The 19,863-nt window shown below is 36.9% G+C and overlaps 1 protein-coding gene across 3 annotated transcripts in view; it reads left to right on the top strand.

Moving 5' to 3' along the window:
* celsr3 (cadherin, EGF LAG seven-pass G-type receptor 3) overlaps positions 1–19,863 on the top strand; it is a 103,456-nt gene that overhangs the window by 41,842 nt on the left and 41,751 nt on the right. For 2 of the 3 annotated variants that reach the window (XM_020704490.3, XM_011476832.4), the window contains exons 4-12: positions 3,568–3,790; positions 6,376–6,491; positions 6,861–6,949; positions 7,261–7,275; positions 7,673–7,830; positions 14,595–14,758; positions 15,519–15,644; positions 18,132–18,301; positions 18,904–19,089. In XM_020704490.3, coding sequence (XP_020560149.1) covers positions 3,568–3,790; positions 6,376–6,491; positions 6,861–6,949; positions 7,261–7,275; positions 7,673–7,830; positions 14,595–14,758; positions 15,519–15,644; positions 18,132–18,301; positions 18,904–19,089 — 1,247 coding nt within the window. The remainder of the gene's footprint in view (positions 1–3,567; positions 3,791–6,375; positions 6,492–6,860; positions 6,950–7,260; positions 7,276–7,672; positions 7,831–14,594; positions 14,759–15,518; positions 15,645–18,131; positions 18,302–18,903; positions 19,090–19,863) is intronic. The other variant, XM_020704489.3, reaches the window with a different exon arrangement.

The following is a 19,863-nucleotide window of genomic DNA, read 5'->3' as shown; positions in this document are numbered from 1 at the left end:
TTAGGGTGGATTCTGGGAGGATGTTGTCATTTTTTTGTCCTATCAGCACTAGAGATGTCCCCAAGAGAACAATTCTCAGTGAGGAGAAACATAAACTCCATCTTTTTTTCTTTTGAAATGACTTTGTAGGTCATTGTTTGCATAAAGACAAACCAATAGAGACACGTATTTGTCAGTTTAAAAATTTATTAAAATAGGGATTCAGCCTGGAAGTTTGACTCGGAATGTCTCGCTAACTTCACTGATCTGTTTTTGTACGCCTCCTTCTCAAACAGGTCTGGCTGCAATTTACGGCAACAAAATGGGACCTATTGAAGAGAAATTCTCAAAGAGAAGTCTGTTTACAAATTTATCTGTAATGATAATCTTGAAATATATAGCAATGACTATAATAATGACACTATAAAGATGATAATAATAATAATGCTCTTTGTTAACCCCTGCCTGCCTGACCCTGATTTAGCTTTGTGGACGTTTAGTTGAGCTAATAAACCTGCTGCAGTTGGAACCAGATGTCTGCCTGTTTCGTGACAGTTATAGTGGTTGTTGCTCATTCTGCTTCTCGTCCAGAGGTGTTGCGACCTCCCCCCCCCCCCAATGTAAAGCATTTGTTCAAGCATTCGACTTTCCTCAATGATTCACTCTCAGCTGATAAAAGCTGTGCTAATGAAATTCAGTTGGGTGTTTCAAGGGATTCACATTGGACAAGGTAATCTGAGCCTGGCTCTGAGCTTACCTAAAGGTTGGTGGTTGGATAAAAGCTTTTGATGAGCAACAGCACTCTGATGGTTGGATTACAGCCGACTTTTAAACTGTTCATGCAAGTCATGAGGCCGTGATGAGGATTATGAAAGTCAAATGATATTAAAGACAACCGATACGAAGAGCTTGTTGGAGCTTGATGCTGGAGGTGAACTCTGTTTAAAGAAGATGTATCGTGCACATTTTTAAGAGGTCTGACACAGTTTCCTGGGGTATCGACAAAAGGACTGACTCATTTTTACAGGAGTCCTTTAGGACGGCGTTCAAGAGCACCTTTTTCAGTCAAATCCTCACATGTCTGTGTGGAGCAAATGCTTTAATAGGGAGAATTGTATTTCTATACTCCTCAGCAACCCCTCAGTCACAGAGATACTGCATTTGTAGAACAATTTAATAGAGTCCCTAGGATTTTAAAGAAAAACAATAAAATATCTGATTTAATTGAAGATGCAATTAGCATTTAAAACATCCATTTTGAAAGTCTATTGTTTTAAATAATATTTGTATTCTTAGCATCATTGTGTTTTAACAGATTTATTCAAAGCAGTTAAGGTCAAATCTGCTAATATGAATTATTTAAAAAACTTCATTTCAGTTTAATTCAGATACTCCACAACTGAGGTTGTCTCAAAGCACTTCATAAATATATAAAAAAAACATCACATGTTATTAATTGAATTGTATTATAATCCAATTTAGTTCAGATAATCCCCAAAATGACAGATTATATGAATGGTATGACAATAGTGAGCAGCAGATTATATCGAAGGGTTTCTGTGTAATCCCTATACTGAGCGAGGACAAAGTGACTGTGGAGAGGAAGATTTACCTTTAATTTGAAGATTATGAAGAGACCACCAGCAAACCCAGACTTTGTAAAGAGGATGTGACAGAGAACAGAAAAAGACAGACATACAAAACTAACAAACAGGCAGGTTAGTAGCAATAAGAGTAAAGGAACAAAGACTAAACCTGTTAGTATCATAACACTTGGTGTAGGACAAAATTAATGTCAATTTTTGCAGCAGTTAAAGACAGACAAATCCCAAAACCCTCTGAATGTTTGTTATAGACTAGAAGAAAGAAGTTAGTCATTGCAGCAGTGTAACAAGACACTTATTAAACCATTGGAATATCTGTTATAAGTCATAAGTGGGTATGTAAGTAACTGCAACAAAATGTAACAACGACTGACAAGCAGAAAAACACAGGAACATGTGTTCAAAGACAAGAGACATTAAAGTTAGTGACTGAAACAATGATGTACACATAGACCTGGGGTCTGCAACCTGAGGAGCCACATGAGACCCTTTCATCCTTTCATTGTGGCTCTAATTGATAATTATTAAAGTTCTATTCTTCTTAATTATTAGAGCTATGAGATCAAAGAACATTCGTATCTTATGTTGCACAACAGGGTTGAGTTGCTGTTCAGAGGTGACATTCTTAAAGCATAGAATTGCATTTGCTTGATTAGATTTGTAAATTTGTTTAACATAGATATTGTCATGTTTATGTTTAATACTAAAAGGAGAAAAAGGATGATGGAGCACAAAAGTCACAAGGATCTTATTTGACACATGATGTTTTTTATTTTTAAAGGAACTTGTATGTGATTCTGTCAAAAGTAAAAGAAGTTAAAATGGTTAAATATGAAAAATATAACACTGTAAAAATTCAACTATTGAAAATGCTGAAGAGCTACTTAAGCTTAGTGACCACAAAAATATACATATAGTGTATTTTTCTAAATAGTGAAATGGGACTTTGCTTTGTAGCTCTTGCTGGGTTTTAATCAGTTAGAAACTGAACTAAATGTCGCAGTCAGTATTAAAGGTTACAGACCTCTGATGTAAACAGAGTAAGACAGAGAATACATACAGAAAAATAGGCATGGAAAATTCCCAATACATTGATCCCTCGCTATAACGTGGTTTACCTTTCACGGTTTCACTACTTCACGGATTTGCATCGTGCATTGTGTTCTGCATTCTGATTGGCTAAAAAGTCACTCCGCTTCTTCTCTACCTGTGCGTCAATAACATTGCAGTTTAATATGTACACGTATGTAAAACAGCTTGCCAAATTGCAAATTCTCTTGCAATTTCGAGTTTCTCTTAAACCCATAGAAAAAAGAGGGACAACAACTGCCTATCACTATGTTCTTCTCCCGAACAAACACACCTGTACCGCGGGCTTCAAAAGAAGAAAACACTGCAGAGCAGAGTCAGAATGCAGTGGCTCAGTCTGTAGAGCAGTGAAATACACCTGAGTCACTATTTGTCCCACTGTACTTTGTATTTTTTTCATAATCATTTTAAATTTTCTCCCGTTTAATCCAATTACTCGGGTCGCGATGGGCGGGGCCAATCTCCGCAATTTGAAGCCTTCTGTTCACATTGATGATTAAAATTATTATTAGAAGGTACAGTACAGAAGTTATTTGTTGAAAAAAACGTTTCTAAAGTGCTTTTATTTGTGAAACAAATGCTTGAGCCTGTAAAATGGTTTCATTCTTTCTTTTCAATGTAAAATAGAGTATTTAATTGTATAATAATTGTAAAAAAAATAGAGTTTTCTACTTCACGGATTTTGCCTATCACGGGAAAAACAGCATAAATTAGGTAAAAATGAAACACAAAAATTCACTCCAAAAATCCAAAACTATATCTCTACATGAATAACCTAGGAATTGAGTTGAAGAAATAACCCAAGTGTGTTCAGATTGCAAATCTGTTTTATTTGAATAGATACACGGAAAATGAAATACTGCCTGTGGATCACACAGATTGTTTTCTGCTTCAGGTGACCGCTGTGAGTTTGACCGGCATCATGGGAAGTGCAATTCAGATGTGTGTCGGAATGGAGGGACATGCCAGGAGCTCTCTGGAGGAGGTTTCCGCTGCGAGTGTCCCGCAGGAGGCTACGAGCATCCATACTGTACCGTCACCGCCCGTTCCTTCCTTCCCAAGTCATTCGTCATGTTCAGAGGCCTCAGGCAGCGCTTCCACCTCTCCATCTCTTTAACGTGAGTATATGAAGAGGTCACCCTTCCTCTGGCAAGTTTTTTTTTCCCTTTTAAAGCTACAGGAAATGGTTCAATCTACTCTTTTCCCACTTGTCTGTTTTTTTCCACCATCTTTCAGTCTCACTCAGAAAGAATGAAGTTCATAACCACTCCTTGATTCTGAGCTCCTTCTCCTCTTTGCTTTAATCTATTTATTTCATCTCTGTCTGAAATCGATCCTGTTACTCATATTTCTTTGCTTTGCTACTTCCATCTACCTCTAAAGGGATGTGCAGTGTCTCCACACTCTCCTCTTTTATCTGTCAATTTATTGGTTTCAGTAACATCTCCACGGTCATCTCTCTTTCAACTTTTTCTTTTTTTATCTCGCATCTGATTTCCCCTACCCTCTTACACATTTCGGTAAAGGCTGGGAGATGAATTCCTGCTGTTTATGGCAGAAAGTCAGGACATTTTATTTAACTGAAGGGGAGATCCTTTGCAAATCAAGCTTAATTTAGCCACAATTTCTTATAGGTCTTGTTTTATAGGAATACGTTTTTTATTCTTTCTCGTACTGCAGAAAACTGTTTTATTAGTGTTAGAGCTTTGTTGAGAGATTTTCTCTTGACATTCTTTGTCTTCCCTTTGTTTGCCTGCTGCTGCTGTTTCACATCTTCATACTCTAAGAGGTTGTCTAAAGGATATCTGAAGTGGTCCTCAGAGTGACCGGCAGAGTTCACGGTTGCCATGGATGACATCATTAAATGAAGGTTGCTAAGGTGGAGCTGCTTCAGACAATGCAGCTGTCATGTAGTTGCAATTCAAGATGAAACATGAGAGTGTCTGCTTTCCAGTTTGGGAGCAGGAAATCCAAATCCTCTAGATGTTGGTAAATTATACAAAAAAAAAAAAAAGAAGAGGAGTGCTATGAAAACCAATGTTTGTAAATGATTTTATTGCTTGAAATCTTGATTTGTTGCTGAGCTGGAGGACTTCCAGGATGAAGAATTAAACTAGAAACATAGCACACCCATATGGGACTTGACTGCTTTTAGGACTAAGTTGGTTTAAATTAATTTCTGTGTGCAGATTTCAGATTCAAATAATAAATTTTCAAATGAGTAAACATAAGTACGCCCACATGTGAAGTGCAGTCCTTGCATTTATCTATTCCCTCTGCTTCTTTATCCCTGATTTGCTGACTCCACTCATCATCTCTGCTCATGCTAACAAAGCTCATGTTGTTGAGCTTTTTGGGATTTCTTTTCCCTGTTTTTTTGTGCAGAAAAATTGCATGGCTATTAACTCTGAGGGGTATAGACTAGACAGCAGCGTAACCACACAATAAATTGATTGAAACTTGTTTATTTGACAAATTAAAACAATGCTCCACTTTACATTTGCTTTCACAATTACACTAAATTAAAAACATGACCTGCAGCTACACAGTAAACAGTTTGCGAAATACAAACCTGAAATAATCTATTGGGCTTTAAGTTAATGCAAAAAGGATAACTACTTCTTTCTTAGGACTCAAAAACTCCTGGCAGACATATATTATCAGGTTGCTTGAATGCTGTCTGGATTTATAGTTATATAATTGACTTCTTCATGAGATTGGATTTCCTCCATTTCACCTTTCTAATAGGAGAAAAGCCAATTTTCCCTGAAAAGTGTCAAGGACTCAGTGGGCAATTTTAGGAGGGATAATGTTTGTGTCTAAGTAAGGATAGAGCATGGAAATGGTGTGTTATACTCAGTCCAATAAGTACTACATGTTGTTTAAAGACCCACTCCAATGAAAATTATGTTTTTTTGTGTTTTTTACATGTTCTTGTGGCATTTTTCTGATGATGGCGGACATATATAATCAAATTAGGAATGAAATTGCATTTCTAAGTAGTTCTTTTTCCAAATTGTTGTGAGCAGACAAACAGGTACCATTTGCAATAGAGTTTATTTGTGTTGTAGAAAATCCACTTGTAGGCGACTAGAGTCATGTGCGTCTTTGTTTTCCTTGTCCCAACTAGTATCTGACTCGAAACTCTGGACAGTTCAAATATTGCACGCCATTTTTGTTGCACCAGTAATGTTAGTTTGGGGTTGTGAGCGGCTGTAAGCTAGCGGGAGAGAGTGTAAACAGAGATTAATCAGTAATGGGAGGGAAAAAGAGGGGCGGGGTTTCTCTGCACCAACGGTCCTGCCCACAACTCATAGGTGAAAGACAGAGGTTCTTGTGATTTTGGCTAAACACGGCATAATCACAATCAAAAGACCACTGGGAACACTTTTGCATTCCATCAAAATATGATCAGAGTGGGAATTTAACCTGTGAAGAATGGACTCTTGCTTAGATATTAATTTCCTTTATTTGTTTTCTGTGAAATATAAAAAATGTATGATTCAAAGCAGATAAACAACTTCAGTAAACAACAAAATGTAGAAATCTAGCCCTTAAAACATCAGTTTTACAAAATTCAAATATATCAACTGCAAGTATGGACAAAAATTCACACTATTTCAGGCAAAATTGAGAAATAAAGAATAAAGATTTATCAGAAAAAATTGTATTCTAACTGCTTTTCTGCGCTTATGTTGTCTAGTTTTGCCACTTTGGAGAGCAGTGGTCTTCTCTTCTATAACGGGCGCTTCAACGAGAAACACGACTTTATCGCCTTGGAGATCCAAGACGGACAAGTGGTCCTCAAATACTCCACAGGTATCACAACACTACCAGTATGTGTGTTTAAGTACTGTTGGTATTCATGTCCCTCAAGGAAAGGAGATGGGAATGCAAATAGGGACCATATGTGTTTGGATGTCTTTCGTCTGAGCCATGCACCTGGACAGCTTGTGAAACATTTCACACATTTGTCCTCTGAGACAGTGAAGTCCCATCTCTATCGCTCCGTCTGTGCCCTCAGGAAGTTAAAGCTGTCAGTCTTCCCAATAATATAGTAGAATTTCTTTTGGACAGATGTTCATGTAAAAAGGAAAATAAACTTCTATTTCAGAATCTTCTTTATGAGGAAAAAGTGTTTCCATTGTTGCTCGTGTGTTAATGCCACCTTCCTGCTTCTGCCTGCAGGTGAATCCTCCACTCAGGTGAGTCCCTTCCTGCCAGGCGGCGTCAGCGATGGAAACTGGCACACAGTTCACATCCATTACTACAACAAGGTGTGTTTGCTTGACATCCTGTCACCTCTGTTCTCCCTGCACAGATTTGATTTCATAACTCACATTTGATTTCAGATGTCTGTCTGATTCAGTGTGTCTTGACTAATGTGAAAGTAAATCTTCCGTGATGCTTTGCCTCTCAGTTGTTCCATATTGTTCTTCTGAAGCGTCGGCAGAAAAGTTTCTCGCGCAGATAAAGCACTTTGAATTAGAATGATGTCTTTTAGTGTGGGTGTTCGCTTGCCACTATTTTATTCATGCAGATTTGGTGCATTTCTCCTTTAATTTTCTTCATGTTTCATTTTCCTCAGCCAGCTACACGCTATGTGAGTATGAGTGTGTGTCTGGGTGCACATGTGCTTGCTTTCTGCATTTTTGTCCTCTATTCTTCCCTTTCCGCGCTTTTCTTCACCACAAAACAAGAGAAGAGCGAGTGTGGCATCTGCTTTTACACCACTTTTCTTACCTAGTTGCAATTTCTTTTTTGCTTTTACCTTTTTTTTTTCTTGTCAGACTAATGGAAAATTTTCCATCTCCCTCCCTGACAAATTGTAGAGTCCCAGTTTAGACACTGATCTGGTGCGTCCAGTCTGTATCTGATGTGTTGTAGTGTAGAGAATAATTGCTGTTGTATCTCTTGCATGTTGACTTGTCTCATGTGTTGTTTCCTCTTGTCTGCTTCTTTGGACATAAATTCAATCTGGTGTGTTTGTGTGTGTTCAGCCCAAACGCAGCATGATTGGAGAAGCCCAGGGTCCATCAGATGAAAAGATAGCTGTGGTGAGCATCGACGACTGTGATACGGCCCTGTCGCTTCGCTTCGGCACACAACTGGGAAATTATAGCTGTGCAGCACAGGGGAAGCAGACCAGCAATAAGAAGTGAGTGCTGCTTGTTTTTGTCTCAAACACATTCATCATTTGCATTTAAACAGCAAGTAGAAAGCATGATTTAAAGCAGCAAACATAACAAGGTTTTGGTCACAATGTAGTGTGAACAGAGTGACCTATAAATAGGAGGCAGACGTCCAAAAGGTTCAGGAACAAACATAAACTGTTTGCTAAACTGTATTTTTCTGTTGCCATGTTGCCTTTCGGCCCAGGTCCCCCTTTGGAAAAGACATCTTATCTCAATGGGATTTTCTGGTTAAATAAAGGTTACATGAAAATAAGTAAAAACATATTTTTTTATTTGATATTTTTGATGGCGCATTTCAAAACTCCAGTGGAACCTTTATTTCTAAACGTTGTTTGTGTCCATATTCCTTCACCACTCAGTGCACTAAATAGTGTGTTCATCATTTGTATTGTGCGGTCCCAATCGACAATTCCAAAATCAAGTGCCCTAGAAATCTCCCAAAAAAATCTCTACAAAAAACCAGTGTGCATTGATGCTCCCTAGATTGGCGAATATAAAACATCAATGTTTTCATCTTCAGAGCACAGTGGACTTATAGTCCTTATGCAATGTTCCTGTTGATTAGTTATTCACTTTGTGAAATCTGTGATGTTATATTTGCCGTAAAAAAAAATAGTGAGCTAGGTGTCTAAATTGTTTTTAAAATCCAAGGCACTAAATAGTTTTTTTTAGTAATTAGGGAGCAGAGAGAGAATTCGGACGTAGCCATTGTTCCTAGCTCTGATCAAACCGGGGAGGTCACATGACCGTTTCATTTGGCGTTCCATTTCCCAACCAGCTGTTCCGAATCGTCTCAGTTGTTCTCATGCTCTGCAGAATTATAACTAACTGAAAGGCAACAATGTGGCAAAATTATTGATTAGAAAATTTCTTCCATAATTTTACAAAGTGAAAACCATTTCTAGCAGGGATTAATTTTTCTCCTTTCTTTCTTTGTATATATATTTTTAAAGACAATAAGCCTTTTTGTTTTGTCTAATTAATGGCTGACTATCCCAATTTATTGGCAGAGCATTTTAAAAGTTTCTACTAGCAAAGTTTACAATAGTCCCCTGCTATTACGCGGTTCACCTTTCGCTGATTCGCGGATTTTTCTTTTTGCATTTTTGCACGCTTTTCTGAATGTTGTTTTTTATTTAATTTTTTTTGCAACAAATTGTATCCTGATTGGCTGTTGACCATTCATAATCAATGTCGTCTGTGCCAAAGCTCCTGTACAACACTGAACGCGTTCAGTTTACAACAATGATTTTGGGTTAGATTCTATAATAATGGATTTATTTTACCACAAAGGTTTGAACTTTGAAAGTTTAAACAATAGAAAAAGTCTCTGGGGTTTTGCTGCCTTCAAACATCTGTTTGGGAACATTTTGAGCTTGTTGAGGTGACATTTTGCAATAATACGTGTGGTAATAATAAAACATCAATGTGACGACAGTCAACTGAGAAAAATAAAATCATGATCTTTCACCAAACCATCTACTTATGGTTTGTACATCGAACTGTATTCAAATTCATGCATATTTTATTATTATATTTTTCATTTTTTTTATATTTTCTATTTTTATATTACATTTTTTTATGATATTTTTATTTGTTCCTTAAAAACAGATTTTTTAATTATTTTAGCATGTGTTAATACTAGATTGCAATTATTTGTGATATGTACAAAACAATGTTTATTTTTGTCATTGCTAGCAAAAACCCACACCGGGTTTCACAACTCTTCACACTGAGTGCCGCCCTCCCATGGGCTCAAAATTAATTCGCTGCACCCACCCAGGAAGAAAGCTATTTTGACCAAACAATAACAGACACAACAAGCAAACAAAAATACAGGTTTCTTGAGAGTTACACATTTTGACCACTTAAAAAAAAAATCATTACAAAAAAAAAGGTAAACAAAAAAATACAAACACCCCTTCCCCCTCTACTTCCTGATGCCCAACCCTCATAAACAGGAAGTGAAGGCCTTGGTCACCATTTTGTCATCTGGGCACCGGGAGGTGAGCATTGCTATCTGATCTGTACCGGAAACCTGATGATCGGCACCCCGCTTGCGCCATTACGCCACTTCCTCTTGTCGCCAACATTGTTACAGTTAAGCAACTTGAATTAGACCAGATAGCATTTCCCAACAGTTTTTTCTCCTTCGCAATTGTCTGAGCCATTTAAACAACCAATAACTTTGTGTTCACGCAAGTTTCTGTTACATCAACAACGGAGATCTTCTCTTGGCTGAAATACAGCGCCATAAAATAAAGAATATCGCTGTATAATTGGGAATTGGTGTCATGTTTATGATGTGTGATATCAGGAAAACCACAGGGTTTGGATTCATTCTCTCTGATCATTTTTATTTTTTTTTGCAGGATATGTTGGCAATGAAAAAAAAAGAAAAACTAATTGTGTTTTAATCTAAGGAGATGCCCCCAGGCTAATGCAGCCACATTGGCACCCAAATGAACTGTTAAAAATGTGTCTGTGTTAAATGAGTTAATAATGTGTCTGTTAGGTGGCGGTATCCTCGTACTCTGGGGAGTAAACTGCCACTATACAAAACAGAAAAAGAAGAAAACATTTGCACAACAGGTCAGGTAGAACCAGCTTTATGACTTTGCATACGTGCAGATATGCGCATCAATAACGGAGTCCGAATTTACACATGCATAAGGATCGTACAGTCCCAATTCACAACTTTCCTCATTTCTTTTATTTTTATTTATTTATTATTTTTTTTATTGAGCAACAGGAGTACAGAACATGTAAAAAAACAAGGTTACATGTCAGGCACTATTCAAACAATGCTCTTTTTTTTTTTTTGTAAACAAGACAAACACATAGCTGAACCCCACTCCCACCCCACCCCACAGAACATGAGAGACGTCAGAAAAAGAAAAATAACAATAATAATAATAATATATATACATAAATATGAAAAATATGATAATAGAAAATAACAATATATTTAAAAAGTGATTACGTCAAGTAATATCAGCAGGTATGCACCACTAAGGCTCGGTGTGACAACACAAGCAAACAGGAAAGTTGTCGGAAGCTGCTACTTGGGGACAGTTTTGAGCTAATTAAAGTAGGATAGTATCGGCCCCCACACAGATAGAAATTTGTCTCTGGACCCCCCTAGTGTGTATTTAATCTTTTCTAGCTCCATAAATTGTAGCAAGTCACTAAACCATAGAGACACTTTGGGTGGTTTATTCAACTTCCAGTGTAGTAAAATCCTTCTACGTGCAAGTAGTGTTGTAAAAGCAATGATATGTTTATTTTGTTTACTTAGAGTGGATTGTTTTCTACCTGTGATGCCGAATATTGCCATGGCTGCGTTGGATTGAAGAATAATTTTGAGAGCTTGTGACAACGTTTTGAAAATGACAGACCAGTAGGACGTCAGAGATGGACACAGCCAGAACATATGTGTTAAGTCAGCAGGGGTATGGTGACATCTATCACAGCTGGCTTCTACATTGGGATAGGTCTTTGCTAGTTTTGCTTTGGAATAGTGGATGCGATGTACAACTTTAAATTGTATCAAGTTTAATTTTGCACAGGAGGAGCTGCCATTTACTTTCAGTAAAGCATCATTCCATATGTTGTCCTCCAAAGCCAGTTCCTCCCCCAACTCATTCACCCAATCGGTCCTGAGTTTTACAAGATTTGTGTTTTTTAAGGAAGTTATCTGATCGTATATTCTTAAGATAAATCTTCTAAGATGTACTGGGGTTTCTAGAAGTGCTTCTATACCTGAGCGTAACGGCAAATATGGAAAGTCTGGGGTATGACGGTGAAGGAAGTGGCGAATTTGGAAGTAACAGAATAGGCTAGACCGGGGGAGATTAAACTTATGTGAAAGATCATCAAAACGGGCAAAAACAGAGTTTATGTACATGTCTTTGAACAAATGAATACCTTGCTTTTTCCAGAGAATGAAACCAGAGTCCAGTCTAGCATGGGGAAACAAGTGAGTCATATTTATGGGACTCAAATGCGGGAGATCCCCACAGTCAAAGTTCCGTCTGAACTGAAACCATATTTCAAGAGTATTTATGACGACTGGGTTATCGGTGTATTTAAGGGCAGAGAGAACTTTCCTCATTTCTATTGTTTTTGTCAACATTAAAATAAACATTTTCATGATTGTTAACACAGTGCATTAAAATGCGTTTCCTGAAATAGACGTATTTGGCACATGCAGGGTATAGGTTACGGATCGGGTTGCGACAGAGAAACATTGGAAATCAATGAACACATTCAAATGTCTTTTTTTTTGTTACTCCCATGAAACTGTCAGCCTATAACTGTGAGAGTAATGGGAACAGTTTGACAAAACTACTTTGTCACTGTTTTAAACAAACCTTATTTGAAAGATACAAATAAACTTAATTGGTTACAGTTTTATTTTTTAAAGTTGACATTAACAGTCCAAAACGAGGGCATATACATTCCCAAACCTGTGGTCAGTGTTTTTTTTTTCACAATTAACAAACAATTAGCTGCTGATATGAGACTTTATAATGATGCTAAGAAGTCACTAGCCAATTTAGAACCCAAACCTTATTTCTCAGTGGAGAATCTTAATTACAGCTTCACCGTTCATCCCTGAGGCCTTCCTTTTCAATCCATGGAGGTAAATTTACTCAACAGATTTTTTTAACCTTTGATGCACCTGAGGACAGGCTCAGTACAGTCATTACTTTGGGCCGTGTTTGGTGTTTGCTCAGGATATACTGGAGGGGTTGTAAAGATAACTTTCATTACATATAATCTGCGACTGATCGCAGAGCTTAATGCATATTCAAAGGCAATTTTCACTAAGTAGAAAACAAATAAAGCTCATCACTGTGCAGCAGCACTTTGGCCAGCTGGCAGCGCCGTATCTGGGTCACTAGATTACAGCTTTAAGAGTTAATTTATGCAAATGTTTAATGTACTCTAAAAATCATTTTTGTTCTTCTCCCCTAACCACAATTTTTATTTTATTTTATCAATGCTGGAAGAGATGTTTCCCAGCAGTTCTGAGTCACTCTGAGTTGTTTTCCATCCTGCGTTGCCTGGATGACATATGCAGTCGCTGGTGCACATCACTGCAGTTGTTCAGGCCTTCAATAGTATGCATGTTCCCCTAATTACCCACTGAAGCCTTCCAAATCTGACAATTGTCAAATCTGACAATGTTTAAAAAAAAACACATGGGATGTTCTATAACCTGAAAAAACATGAGTCTCAAAACAAAATTTTAAAGGCCTCCATCTAAAAAGGACATTTCTGTTGTAGAGAGTGACTAAGGGTTTTTGAAAAAACTCAACTGTTTCATCTTGGGATCCGTCTTTCTTGTTTCTTGAACTTCATTACTCATTGACTCAGTCGACTTCTTGTTCCTGTTTGTTTTCTTTTTATCAATTTCTGCTCATCTGTCACACAGACATCCTCAGGTGCAATTGTCCCTGTTATGTTCACAGCTTGGTGATCCATTCTCCAATTTCATCAACCTGTTCTTAACAAACCATCAATATGAAGATGCTCAAAAAAAAAGTTGTATTTTAATTATAATGATGCAATTTTTAGCCAAAACGTGTTGAATATAGTTTCTGCAGAGCTTTAGTAGTTCATTAGAAATAAAGTAAATAGGAGTATAGGCATGGAGCAACCCTGCCCTCCCTTCCCCTCCCCATTGCGGAGAGCTCTCTGTTAACACACTCTCCTGCTAGCTTACAGCCCCTCACAACCACCAGCCTAGCATTAACTGTGTAACAAAAATGGCGAGCAATATTGGAGCTATTCGACTGTACAGTTCTGGGCCAGATGCCAGCTCAGAGTAGGAAAATGAAGATGTACATGGATATGTTTGTCTGCAAGTGGATGCATCAGGGCAGCAGGGACCTCGTGGCCTTCCCAGCATTTTTTTCTATGTAACAAATAAGCTCTTTTTGAACAGATCTTTTTTTGTCTGCTCCTGATTTTCCAACAATTAGAATTTAAAAAATGATCAAAAATGCGATTTTAACTTACTTTCCTTATACATGTCCTCCATTATCAGAACATGTTAAAACCACCAAAAACACAATTTTCATTGGAGTGGGTATTTAAAGCTCCTTTTATTTATTATTTACAGCTCTGCTTAATCTTGACATTCTTCTTTAATTGCACCTTTTGTTGTTTCATCTGGATCTTTTTTCAGTCAGACTCCTTGTGCTGCCTTCACCTTTACACTCTTCTTTCCCACATAATTTGCTTCCAATGAAATTCTGCCTTTTTTTCTGGAGTTTTGTCCTCTGGGATGTTTTGACTTTGATCATTTTCTTGTGTTTTTAATGCCTTATGATATTTGTAGGTGTCCCCCAACATTTGCAGTATTTTCCGTCTCGTTTTAGCTTTTGCCTTTCCTTCATTTTCCTCTCTTCAGATAATTGTTTCAGTAGAATTAATTTAGTCATTTGCTTTTTTAATCTGTCACATTTCTTTCTCATCTTTCCCTCCCGAGGATTATCTGATTCTTTCTGTTATTTGATTCTTTTGAACATTTACCTTGCTGACACAGTTTTGTTAGACCGTGTGCATGTTCTTTTCATGTCATACATTTTCCTTACTTTCATTTTTGATGCCTCCCGTCCATTCCTTGGAGGGATAATCCAGTATTTCATCCCTAAATCTCTCTAATCCCATGAGTTTCTTGAGTTTTCTTCCAATTTATCTTTTTTTTTTTTTGCAGGTCTCTGGATCTGACAGGTCCATTATTCCTGGGTGGAGTTCCCAACGTGCCTGACAACTTCCCATTTGGCACCAGGGAGTTTATTGGCTGCATGAAAGAGCTGCACATTGACAACAAGCCACTGGATCTTGCTGGATTTATTGCTAACAATGGGACGCTCCCTGGTCAGCATTGCTCATTCTACTTATTCTCCTGGCTGATGTTGCATTTTTAACCTATAGTAACGGAGAAATTGGTAATTTTGGTTTAGTAACAGCATATCTCTTTTGATTGTCATTAGATGTATTTAAATATATTTAGTTTATAAGATCTGTGGAGTTACAGCTGTAAAACAAAGAAAAACAGAGTGTTTAAGAAAGTAATTTAAAAATCAACTGTTTTGATCAAACCCCAAAATGTTTGCATCAAACATTATTTTCTGGAATTCTTGTAACTTTTAAGCTTTATTTTCAATAAAGTTCATAACCTTAAAAAAAGGACTCATCAAAGGTAATATCAACAGCATTCTCATGAACAAAAAAACAATAGACTCATGTGAAAGCTCATTTTCATTAAAACAAAAGAGAATGTGACACCTTTATGAGATTTTTGCAAGTCCCTGCCCTGCATTAATGCTTAAGTTGATAAAAGAAAATACATGTTTAAACATGTCAGAAAGTATAAAAATTTTATAAATAATTTTTGTCTATAAATAAGTAAATATGTTACATTTTTGAGAGATTCCACTTTTCAGATGCAAAAAAACCCTTAATGAAATCTTAACATTTGCGTCGTTTACATGTACATTCCTGCTTGAACTCCAAACTGTTTAAATAAAGATTATGTCTCGAGCGTGCATGCCTTTCAACTCCTCAAGCTACATTTATAAAGATGCAAATTATACAAGTATCTTTTGAAACTTGAACAGTCTCCTGCTGCTTTCAGGCTGCAGCGCCAAACACCCCTTCTGCAAGTCGAACCCGTGTCAGAATGGGGGCACCTGCAGTGTGAGCTGGGAGACCTTCTCCTGTGACTGTCCCGTGGGACATGGCGGAAAGGACTGCAGCCAGGGTGAGAGGCTGATTTTAACACTTAATATTCAGGTCAAATTAGTCTGTATTTGTTCAGTCATGTGCATTAACCCTGTAAAGCCCATTAAAACAAAGAATTGACAGATCTTTTTTTTAATCCTTTTGATGAAATCTGCAAAGAAATTGCAATATCATATTTTTGAGATATCAAATATGGCACGTTAGGTGATTTGGTCAGTTTTGCTCACGACAATGTTAGTTTAAGATGCAATAATACTGACATGATCAGGAAAAATCCCTTCATTTACCCACTGTCTCTAATTTGGTTCACACATTTTTAACATGGTGTAATTGTATTATAAAGAAAAGATCCTCAAAATATTTTACATTATTTCAGTACTGCAAGTAGTCATTTTAAAAAATAAATAATAATAACATTTTATTTTCGCCATAAAGTTCTGAAAATGAGCAAAAACTTTTCCGCCTAGGTTTTTATTTTTATAATTATTCTATCAGTAAATGAATAAATAGATACATAGGGGTTTCAGAAATGTGTCTACTGAATCCTGATACGAATAGTTATTTAGGGTTAATCTCTTTGCACAAATGAAAATAAATTATAAATTCTCTTTACATTTTTTGAAAGCACAGCAGAGCCAATCAACTATATTTATTTATTTATTTACATTCTGTAATGTAATGGCCTTTGGGATTAAATCAATATTATTCCATAAAGTTCTTGGAAAAAAAATTATTTTAATTTTTAATGTAACAATTGAGGACTCTGAGGTCCTGCAGCAAACAAAGTTGATATCGGTTTGATATTAGGACATTACGTCAGATGTTTTCTCCATCTTTTATTGCTACTCCCTTGTCAACATTCAACTTTAATCAATGTGGGTTTCTTATTAGGATGACTAAATCTCATAAATTAAAAAGATTATGAGTGTTATGGGGTTTTTCATTTTAGTAAACCGGGTAAGGAAGAATCATATAATGTGAAATTTGGCATATTTTGTCGAATTTGTATTTTGGCAAATGCTTCTATCTTCTGCTGTCCTCACCTTGACTTTCTCACTCCTGCTCTTTTAAATCTTGTCTTTTAACAAATATCAAAGGTTTGTGAAAATTTGAAAAAATGCACATGTCTGTTTTTATTATATGTATTTGGTATATTAATATGAAAAATTTGAAATTTTTGTGATTTTTGTGTGAATTTGCCTATTAATGGGCTTCAGTTGGTGAAAATATATAAATACATAGATGAATAAATACTGAAATCCTCCATAAACCACAAAGGGCAGCTGCAAGTTTTAAAATACATGATTCATTCAACAGCTCCGGTTTACAGGATGCTGTTACAGTACAGATCCTGATTATTCTGCTTCCCAGACCTTACTGCCCCCCAGCTTCTCTTCACTTCCTCGTTCTGTACTTTAAAGAGAGCAGTGGAATAGATTTAAAAAAATATTCTGAGCAAGAAGTCAGAGACAATGCCGCAGAAGTAAGGGCAAGGCTCAAGATGATGATGTTTGTGGCTTAACCTGAAAAGCCGTTTCAAAGTGGTTTTATTGAGACAAATAAAACAAGTAAGAAAGTGTAAAGTGTCATCTAAACTAATTAAACTGTGTGGAAGAAAATCTGCCTTTATTTCTTCCTGTAAACAATCAAGGTGGGTCATGTCTGGGCTTTTCTATCTACTGGCATTTCCAGATTGTGAGCACAGATGTCCAACTCTGAGGCGAAATATTGAAGCAAAATATCGTTGTGGACAAAAAAGATAAATGTTCTGTAGTTCCGGGACTTAATTTGTTCTTGTAAATCTGACAGTGTTAAAAAAAATGGCCCAGTGGTCATGATGAAATACAGGTTTACAGGATTGATGAATGTCAGGCTGGAAAAGATTTATGGCTTTTTCTTGCCGCTTTTGTTGGGAAACTATTTGATTCTCTTTTTTTCTCTGTTTGTTTTTGTGACTTTGTTTCAAGTCAACCAATATTTAAACCACTTACTGTAAGTCTTACTTGCAATGTCCGTTAATTATATAATTACATTTCTGTGCTGAACGCTAAAATTAGACACATTTTTTAGGTAATTAATTTTGCTAAATGTAAATTACTGTGGCCCTGTCATGGACTCGCAACCTGTCTGGGATGTTCTCGGCCTTTAACCAACAGTGGCTAGGATAGGCTCCAGCAGCCCTGTCTGATTTTCGTCATTCATCTTCTTCCGTTGTTCCCTTTTGGGGTCACGGGGCTGCCGGAGCCTAACCCGGCCACTTATGGGCAAGGGACACCCTGAACAGGTCGCCAGTCTGTTGCAGGGTCTATCTGATTTTGGAGAGCAAAAATTAAAGAATTTCTCTAGTGTCTTGTGCTTGCATCCACCTTAACGTGAGATTCCTGTTAAACGGTTTTTAATTCAGGAAAATCTATTAGAATGCAACAATTCACAAAACGAAGCTTAAGTTATAATGTTGCTTGTGTAAAACTTTTTTAACATTTTTGTACACGTATTTGATCGTTAGCAATGCAACACCCTCATCGCTTCCTGGGGAACAGCGCCCTCTGGTGGGACCTGAAAAATGACGTCACCATCTCCACCCCTTGGTATCTTGGCCTGGTGTTCAGAACCAGAGCCCGCGATGGGACGCTGCTGCAGGCGCAGGCTGGCCAGTACACCAGTTTGCTGTTCCAGGTAGACACAACACCCCAATTTTTGTTTGAAATGGAAGAATTAGGTCTTATTGCAGAAATAAAACATTTCTTATTTTATAATTATAATTTAAATATACATTTTTTTACATTTTTACTTTACTGTAGATGATGATGATGCTTCGGAACATTAAACCAATTTCTTTAAACCAGACTTTTTTGTAACTAAAATTGTTTGTACTTTGAAGTTTTTGACTTTCTCAAAGACACGTCTTGAGTGCAGATCAATGAAACTGCATTGATTAAAAAGATAAATGGAAACCACTTCCTCTTTGCTACCATTTACAGTTTAATTGTGTGCTTGAAATCAGTGTTGCCTATCTTAAGCTCAGTCTTATCCAAGACGCACATAAAATGATCCTCCTGTATTAGCAACAGATAGAAAAAGTGGAAATATTGGAAAATCTATTAATGCTTTGTTTTTATGCAAAAACATCATTAATTTAACTTAATCTTGTCTTAAATGTGGGATTTCATATGCATACAAGGCTATGCAAAATGCTACATACTCTTTCCTTTTGTCTTTATTTATCATGTTTTTTTTTCTGTTGATTGTGTTTTTTTTATTTTTTTTTTACCTCATAGGTTATTAACAGTCAGCTGGTGTTCTCCGTCACCCGTGGTTCAACTCGACCAGTGCGCTTGCGTTTGGATCAGGTACAAGTGGCAGATGGTCGGTGGCACGACCTCCAGCTGGAGCTGCGAGACGTCCGCAGCGGCCGGGAGACGCGCTACGTCGCCACACTGAAGCTTGACTTTGGTCGATATCAGGTGATAAACTTCGTACGGACCTTTTGGACAGACTCCATGTTCTAGCAGATAGGAAACACAATAATGAAGCATTTCTTCCTACATTTTTAAATTCACCGTGGGGTTGGTTTCTAAATTACAAGGAAATATTTTTGTATCAAGTCCATCATCTTAGATATTGAAGAAAATTTACTCCAAATAATTTACTTTTAATAAAGAATCTTAATTTTAATTCCATTTTTTTACCACGGGACTAGCACAATTTTTGCTTTTGTGCCATCGAATTATTGTGAAACTGAAGACACAAATATGTAATTGAATAATGTTAAGTCTGACATGAAACTCCTGACCCTTAAGGGGGATCCATTTCAACAAATACACACAAGAAATTAATGTTTGTAACAAAAACAGGATTTTTTTCATTGCTGCACAGAACGAGATCCTCCAAGATGTGGGACACTAATCCTAGTTTCCCTAATCTCTTGTGGATTACTTTGTCAGATTGTGCTGGATGATGTTTATTTGATGTGTCTGTACATGAGTTTTGTTTGAGCTGCACATATGCAACAGCAACATGAGCTCAAAAAGTGCACACACTGTGGTTTTTTGCTATGCTCGAAGTCAAACAAACACTTTTGTTTTCATGTTATTTTAATTTCCTAAATGATCTGCCAGCACGCTCTGTCTCTTGTCTTTAGGTTGCTATTCACCAGGCATCTCTGCAAAGTAACAGACTGAATAAATGGTGCAGAAAGACATAAAATTATTAAACATCGCAGGAGAAATTAAGCAGTA

The sequence above is a fragment of the Oryzias latipes genome, chromosome 7, assembly GCF_053564925.1.
Source record: "Oryzias latipes strain Hd-rR chromosome 7, Olatipes_Hd-rR_3.1".
NCBI classification, from domain to species: Eukaryota; Metazoa; Chordata; class Actinopteri; order Beloniformes; family Adrianichthyidae; genus Oryzias; species Oryzias latipes.
The sequence above is the reverse complement of the archived record's forward strand: the minus strand, read 5'-3'. Positions and strand labels throughout refer to the sequence as shown.